This window comes from Mesitornis unicolor, unplaced genomic scaffold, assembly GCF_000695765.1.
Source record: "Mesitornis unicolor isolate BGI_N332 unplaced genomic scaffold, ASM69576v1 scaffold29588, whole genome shotgun sequence".
Classification (NCBI taxonomy): domain Eukaryota; kingdom Metazoa; phylum Chordata; class Aves; order Mesitornithiformes; family Mesitornithidae; genus Mesitornis; species Mesitornis unicolor.
The window spans coordinates 24,221-32,640 of NW_010201702.1; the positions used below are offsets into that span (position 1 = coordinate 24,221).

An 8,420-nucleotide genomic window follows, 5' to 3' on the forward strand; every position below is an offset into this window, starting at 1 on the left:
GGACACCTGAAGATTATGGATGGGTTTTTTCTTGTCTCGAAAAATTCTGCTTTTGTTTTCCCTGAGTCAAAAGCATAAAGAGGACAAAGCAGTGGGAGCTCCCAATGATTCCTTCATTTCGGGAGCGGTCGCTGTGCAGTGGCCTGCAGATCCACAGCAACACATTTAAAATCACAGTTTTGGGGAGAAGAAACTAGACAGTGTTTTTGTGAACTATCTTTGCAGCACTGAGGAAATCACAGGAAATGGATTTTTTTGGAAGCACAGATGTGTAGTCAGTGTTTGAGTATTTGAGGTTTTATGACTGTTAAAGACTTTCGTTTTTTCCTGCTTTTTTTTGCTCCAACATTTCCATAGCTTGCATATCAGGTTTTCACTAAAAGATGGATTACCAGTTTTAAAAACGTTGTTGTGCCATATTTTATTTATCCTTACGCATTATAAATATATAAGTATCTATTTAGACTGACTGTTGCAATAAAAATGCTATTATTGTGAACTTCAGGGTTCAAACCCAAGACAAAAACAAATGGGAAATATTTCTCCAGTACGTTTGCTGTTTGCGACCCTCTTTCTGAAGAGGTTTCTGAAGTTTTTATAGTTCAAAAATGAAGTCACATCTTAAAATTCAAAGTTTTCTGTTGCTAACCCTGAAGTTCTCAAGTTTGTGATCCTTTGGTCTTTTCGAGGCCCATCTGGTTGCTTTTCGGGTGCAAATCAGTCTTTAGGAAGGTCTTGTTTCTGGAGTTCATGAGGAAAAGGTGGAATGGCTTGATCCATCCTGCTTGGCTTTTTTAACCTATTAATCTTTTAAGCGATCAATTTCAAATAAAAAACCAACTTTTTAGGTCTCTGTTCTACTTAAACCTTTTAGGAGTGAGAGCCTGCCCTTGCTGAGTGGGACTTTGATGGGGAAAGCGGTAGATTATGAGGTTGCTGTTGCTCAGGAATTGATTAGTAAACTTTTAACTACTAATAAAAATCCATTTTTCGATGGATTTTTTTTTTTAAAAAACCCATTTTCTTAGAACAGTGATATGGGATGTTTCCTAGTGAATAGGAATTAGTTTATATAATTTAGCCTATTAAACTGAATTATTTAAAATTCAAACTTCCCCTAATTTATCTTTTTTTGTTTGTTTGTTTTTGGTTGGGTTTTGGGTTTTTTTACGCCGGTAAGTTGTCCTGTCATTCCTTTCATTCTTCCATAGAAGTAGTGTGAATTCTTCTGGTGTGTATATATGTATGTATAATATATATATTTCCACCCTGCCTTTCTAATGCTCCACAATGTAAGAGTTAGTTTTTTCTCCCCTCCCTCCATTTAATTTCCTGTGTCTTTACCTTGATTTGTAATTGAATCGATGCTTTGAAGTTTTGTCTTTATATTAAAGTGTACGTATTTTAATACACCGTACTGTTGTGGAGTTTCACTGCTTCTGCAGGGTTGGCAGCAGTGGGGGCCATCCTGGGCCCCTGCTTTATCTCATCCGGTGCAGGCAGGGCCAGGGCCCCGTGTCCGGGGTCAAGCAGCGAATTCGGCACTGGCAAAGCTGAGGACGGTCCAAGTTTGGGGGTTAAGGACGCTGGTGCCATTACAGACCCACCCTGGTGACAGCAGCCAGGAGCAGCACCACGATAACGAAACTGAACTCAGCCAGACGATGTGTTTGACTTGGAAGTGATGGTCATGATGCTAAGCTAATTAATTTGCTGCAGGATTCTTAAAATGGGACGAAGGCCCTGCTCCACCAAAGACCTGCACAGCTCATGGGACACGGGGAGGTTTTTAGCTGTGCGAAGGGGGTCACAGCAGCAGCCTGACCCTGTTTGTCTGCCTGGACACATCTGTGACTCAAGCTCCCGCCAAGCGCTTGCTCCATTAGCAAAAAGCCTCTACAAAAATCACATTGTGAAGGCACCCGCAGCTGAATAGGGCCTCAACTCCCCACTGCAACTCCTCATGGGGCTGCAGCTGCTGTATCCAATGCATCTGCTGCAGCTCATGCATCTGCTGCAGGGCCCGGTCCCTCCCGGGCTGTGCTGAACCCTGTGGTGGGTGGAGCCGCCTCTCCCCACCCCCGGGCTTAGATCAGCTCTGACTGCCACGGAGATTAAAACAGGTTTTTTATTGGCAATGTTCACTGTACAACAGATAAATGGCTTCGGTACACTTTCGGGGAGCTGGGACAGGCCACTGAAATACAAAAAGCATAGTGACCAGAGTATGAATAACAAACAATTGTCTATGAATCGCCAGCAGTTGATGCAGATTTTAAAGTGTCTGGAAGTACCATCTTCCCGAAAACCTAACCCAGCATCCTCGTGCCATTCTTGACGTTGATCTGTTACTGGGCCTGCCGCTGGCCCGTGTAACTCTTCACAGCATTTGTCTTACATTCAGTTAAGAAATGTCATTGTTGCCTCTTAAATAAGGGTAGGGATGAGCTCTCTTGCTCACCCAACTGTTCCCCACAACATTAAATAAAATGCCCATTTTGTGTATGGTGAGGAGGGTGGGTGTCAGCTCTGCCTTCAGAAAGGTGTGGAAGGAGCCCGGTGCTAGCCCTGAAGGCACGCGGGTGAGAGCCGTGGCTACTGACGGTGGCTGGCAGAGGCTGTGAGCTCGCTGCAGCACCAGAACTGATTGCTAGGAATGACCGAGTCTCCTTTTCACAGTAAGTAAAGCTGCTGCGTACCCTACCTGCGTGTCAGGAACACGGCCCTGCACTGAGGTAAAGCAGAGTAGGCTTGAGAGGATTAAAATGCACTTGAAAGTCATCTGAGGACACTAATTCCCCAAAGCACAGGCTCTCGTATGTTCCTGCTTTTAATCCCTCATTGCTCCTTCCACCGGAGTTGCCATCTGTCTGCAAAACCGCCCTGTTTTCTGCTTCCACCTTGTTGTGCCCTCAGCTTATTACACAGGACAGCTGCCCCTCTGCTTAGTTTGGTAATTTCTGGAGTGTGCACCTGGGACAAGTGAAGGGAAAGGGAATAGCTGGAGAGGGAAAGGAAAAATCTTAGCTTTGAGGTTAAAAATAAAGCATCAGTGACATCTGCCATGCTCCTGGTACCCAGCATGAGGTAAAGAGGGAAGGCCAGGCCACTAAAGCTTGCAGTATGGACTCTTGGTTTGGCATTAATTCCCAGCCAGAGAGGAAAAGACCCAAAACTTCCCTTCAAGCCCAGAGTCCAGCACCAGTGCCAGGAGAGCTGCTGTGGGAGTCAGGAAACTGGGGCTCCTGAGCCCTGGGTGCAGCTGTGGGGAGCATTTCCATCCCTCTGTTCTCCTCTGTACAGCCAGAGCCAGGCTGAAGGTGCAGAGCCTCGAGGAGCCACTTTGGTCCTTTTCTCTCAATTGCAGGAGCCCCAGGATCCCTGGGAGGGACCTGGGTTGTTAACCCTGGGTCCCTGGCAGCTCAGTGGGACCTGGATGCAGGTTTCTGGCCTTTCCCTTTAGATGCTTGCAAAGCGAAGACGAGCTGCAGCAATGGCTTGGGGAATGAAGGGTTAATGCCCAGCTCTCAGGGGCTCCCTTGGCTTGACTTCTGCATGGCTTCATGCACCCAGCCAAAATGGAGCAGTTCCCCTCTGTACAAAACCCTCCTGGGAAGCTGAGTAACAGCACAGCTCAGCCCAGCCCACAGCACAAAGGCAGGATCAGACTCTGCTCTCGCAGCCCTATCTCAGGTCTCTGCTCTCTCCACTCCCTTATTCCAATGCATTTGTGAGAGCACTCCAATCTGTGGGCTTCATCGAGCCCCTAGGAATTAGCACGGGCTGCCCAGAGAAGGGAAAACCACCCCAGGAGGCAGGCACTAGAGGCTGCAGACGCAGAAGCGGATGTCCGTCCCTGTCAGCCTGAGCTGGGCTGAGCTCTCCCTGTGTTAGTGAGAGGCGTTGGCTTCCCCTGCTCCCTGCTCACCAGCCTGGCCAGCAGCAGGGCTCAGCACCCAAAATGGCCTGGGAATGTCCAGGAGAGGGAATGAGAGGGTCAACCCCAGGAAGGAACCTTCCTGGCTCCCCTGGAGACTGCAGGGACCTCCTGAGCCAGAGAAGCTATATACAGGAGAGGAGCAGGGAGGAAGAGGAGGGTGAGCGCTGGCTCAGGGCCTGCCCCAGGAGCTCCAGGGCTGCAAGCCCATGACAGGGGACAGCAGGTGCTGGGAGCTCCACTCTGTCCCTGCCTCTTCAGCTCTCAATAGAAGCCAGTGTGGTTTCGCTCCCACCCCGCAGCAGCACGGTGTTGGCTCAAGGGCACTGCAGGGAGCAGCGAAGGCTGGCTGCCTCCTCTGCTGGGGCAAGTGGGAATGTGCAATGAATTCCCTTTAAAAATTCATACAAAATCATTTGGCTAATAAATTAAAAAGTCACTTGGTCACCGCTGTGGGGAGCTACTGCTGTTCTTCTGGGTGGGGACTCGGGGTGACGCTGCAGGGTGAGCCAGGGGGCAAAAGCCAGTTTGGCCCAGGTGAGGGGATTATTGCCTGTGTGTTCCCAGCTGGAAGCGAGCTTCCTCGGAGATCCCGTACTGCTCCAGGGGGTCCTGCAGCAAGAGCAGAGCAGAGGCACCAGTGACACACAGACCACCAGCAGGATTGTCCCAGTCGTGCGCTGGACTCACCCCAGCACCTGGCTGCCGTTTCTGGTGCAAAGTCAAGCAGAGGAGGAGAACCCAGTGGTTCATGGACCAAGGTTTGTGGCTGTATTTAGCCGAGCTGGAGCACACAGGTGAGCTGCAGTCACCAGGACTGGGGATGCTCCGAGGTGCCTGGCAGAGATGTAAGCAATACCTCAACCCTGATGTGGCTAGGGCTGCCTGTGAGCCCCTCCAGAGAACCAGCAGAGGTCTAGGCACACCAGGCCAGACCTGGCCAGCTATAAAGCTTGGGCCACTCTGCCACTGGAAGAGTGCACGGATAAGGGCTGGAGCTGAGCACAATGCATGCTGCTTGGCAGAGGAAGACTCGCGTCTGGCTGTTGAGACTGGGGCTTCAGGAGCTGGCTTTACCACAGGATCTCTCTCACACACATGGCAGCAACACCAGAAAGCGTCAGCCTCTGCTCCAGCCCAAACCTGTCGCTCATCACCTGAGAAGCTGCTATCACAAGACTCACCTTCCCTGTCATTTTCTGGATCTCATTCCGGTAGAAAATCAAGCTCCTCCTCATGAACTCATAGCTGTAAGACAGGAAGATGCAGAAAAGGATGTGGAGAAGTTTCAGATGCTATTTAGAGCTGAAGGGAAGCTTGCTCAGGAGATGACTGCTTCCCTTCCCAGGTTCACCACAAGCAAAGACCAGAAACCAAACAGCACAGAGCACACAACACAGACACTGTGCTTGTGCCTCAACCTACCTGGCTCGCTTGAGGGCCTCAATCCACTCCTGACACTGCTGTTCGCTGTCACACTCGAAGCAGTATTTCCTCTCTGGCTCCTCAATGAAACCTGTCAGGAACAAAGAAAAGGCTGCAGGGAGGTCCTGGCAGAGCTGCCTGCGCTCCAGTCTCCCTCCCCAGCAACAGCCAGACTCTGCCAGGCCACAATTAATGCCTCTGTGCAATGAAGATGATTTGTGAACCCAGGCCTCTGTCTCCTCTCCCTCACCCTGGTGGCTCCTGGCTGGCCTGGAGCAGCTTACAGCACCAAAGGCTTCGGAGAGCAGGAAAAAGCAACTTCTCAAACTGCGAGTGACAGCTCGGAACTGAACTGGGCCAACATGGCCAGATTCAAGACTGAAACTCACTGTGCTTCCTTGTAAACAGCCACCAGAGATTTGGTAATCAAAGTGGAAAATGGCCCCAAGGAAGTGATTTTGATCTATGCAGAGAGCGGCCATCTGAGGAATTAAATCGTGCTCGAAGACACTGCCTTTGTCTTTGCTCGAGGCTTTTGGGAATTTGGTACTGTGCACAGGAGCATGCAAGTCCCCATGCACCTCCAGTTCTTCACCAAGACAGAATCAGGACATCTCATTAATTACAACATCCCCAGAGCTCTGCTCTTTCATACACAGCCCACAGAGACCGAGGCTGCTGCTGCGAAGTAACTGGGTCAGGCTGCACCAAAGTCCTCGGGGCTGCCGTGCGGGGACACAACCTGACACCAGCTGCCATCAGCTTCAACACTTTTCTCAGGAATTATCATCCACCAGAGCTCCTGACAGTCCTAAAACAACAGAAATTTGGAGCGGGGTGCTTAGAGAGATGTCTGAGGGTCCTTTGGTGGCAGTGAGAACCCCACCTCTCTCGGCTGGAAGAGGAGTTGAGGCTTTACACAGAAAAGCAGCTGTGCCCGACAGCCAGGCCAAAAGATACGGGGATGGCCTTGGAGAAACATCCTGTTGTTTTCGCCACATACCTCTCACACAATGATTAGTTGTTGGATGAAGGGCTGCGTACAAAGGACGACACACCCCGAGCCAGCTGGAGCCGCGGCTATCAACACAAGGACAAACAGCGTGGCGGGAGGACTGGGGCGAGATTAGCCTGGCAGATGGTTTATCTGAGGGGGTTTTTTTTTGGATAAAATGCAACAGCACAGAAGCAGCGATCTGTCAGCCCCAAACCCTCCCGGAGAGGGATTTCACCAGCCCAGAGCCCTTGTCTGTTTGTTGCTGCTCCTCTCCTTGTGTGCAGCTGTGCAAATCACAGCAGCTGCTGTGGGCAGCAACGAAATCCGGCTGTCACCAGGACGGGGCATGGCAGCACCCGAGTGACAGCGGCGAGGAGAGGAGCTGGGGGCAGCAACCCCACTTTTAGCAGAAAACCAGAGGGAAAAGCAGGAACTGAGCAGCAAAATGTTTTCTTTTCCACAGCACTGTTTGCTGTAAGGGGAACCAAAGGGACGCGCACGTGCACTCACTGATGGAGAAGACGTTCTCCTCCTCTTTGGTGACCCTGCAGTGCTCCAGCAGCAGCGCTCCGATGGGCTGGAAAAGATCCAGAGAGAGGGGTTAACCCCCACTGCCCCCAGTTTGCCTTTGAAACAAGTTTTGTAACTTGTTGCTACTTTTAAATTAATTCATGTTCATTTTATTGACTTTTCTGTGTCTGCTGTCACTCTTTGTTGTGCCAGCCTTCCCTGCAACACTTTGCACACTTTAATTAGGTGTTCAACATTCCCACTTGATCAGATTCAGTCTGGGCTTTAGCATTCATTTCTGTGGTGCAAAGAAGCGAAGCAGCGAGTGGCTGCGCTCGGGCAGAGAGGAGACAACAGGACTTCTAAAAGCAGGAGCTCGGCCATTATCAGGGTAAAATATTTACGATGGGCTAAGTCTAGAAATACTGCTGAAAGCTTTTCAGAGCCTTGGTTTGTAGCACCAGCAGACACAAAGCATCTTTCTTTGCACACGTTATTAAGACTGATTTTATATTAATTTTCCAACAAGAGAATCTTCAGCAACAGTTATCAGAGGCTTCATTAAAAATCACCAGAGAAACAGAACCCAAAGGTCCCAGCTCTCATTTCTTTTTTTCTAGACCCAAACAGGGCCTCTGCACACCCAAAATAACAACACTGATGGGCCACAGACACAAAAGCCTCCCAGTAGCAGTCAGCTCTGTACACAAGTAAAATTCCTGGCATAAAAAAGAAGAAACAACACTGATTCTTTTCCTAGGAGAGCAAAATACAAGCTAGGGTTTGGCACAGTAAGGCAGAGCCCTGCAAACATCACAGACTCCGCCTTTGGCAGGTTTGGGTTGTGTTTAAAATTAAAAGCTTTGTTCCAAGCTTGCAAAAGAAGCAGCTGGGCACGGTGGCTGGAAACGTGGGTGCCCTGGCCTGGCTGCGTCACCGCAGCCTTTTACAGAGCCCATGCGAGTAACTCACGGAAAAAGAAGAGAGAGGGAGAAAAACAAGCAATAAAAACAACAAGAGCAGCAGCAGATTGCACACCTCAGCTTCGTCTGTCCGGAAGTAGAAGAGAAAGTTGACAACGAGCTTCACCAGGCGTTTCTTTAACACTGCAAAGAGAAAAGGGCACTGAGGGAGGCAGCAGGGCCGAGCGATGGGGGGCGGGGAGGGGCAACGGGAAGCCCCTCCAGACTGTTTTCAGACTCACAACACCCCACCTGCTCAGGAAGGGCACACCCCGTACCCACCCCACCGGTGACAAAGTCACTTTGCAGCTTCTCCAGCGGCCAATGGGACCTCAGACCCCCATGGGGACTGCTCCAAGCCCCTGCCTAGGACTGCCAGCATGGATGTCACCTCTGAGGGACAAAGTCCACCAGAGCACTGCGAGGCCTCGAGGGAAGACAGGCCTGGGCCGAGGCTCCTCTAATGCCTGTGCTCCTGTACAGGGAAACTTGCTGGGAGATTTCCAGAAAGAGCCAGGGCCTCTGGTCTTCTGGTCCCTTGTGGCCCTCCCACCCCGACCCATCCCTATGATCCCCCATCCCGTACCTG

General features: G+C 50.5%; 1 protein-coding gene across 1 annotated transcript; it reads right to left on the minus strand.

The window, feature by feature from the left end:
- Positions 1–4,483: 4,483 nt before the first annotated feature.
- Positions 4,484–7,975, minus strand: PLEKHJ1 (pleckstrin homology domain containing, family J member 1; the record flags this gene model as incomplete). The annotated part of the gene is made up of 5 exons (XM_010190192.1): positions 4,484–4,549; positions 5,122–5,185; positions 5,363–5,453; positions 6,870–6,936; positions 7,908–7,975. Coding segments are annotated over 5 exons (356 nt in total), but the record flags the coding sequence as incomplete, so codon positions are not given.
- Between the last annotated feature and the right edge of the window lie 445 nt (positions 7,976–8,420).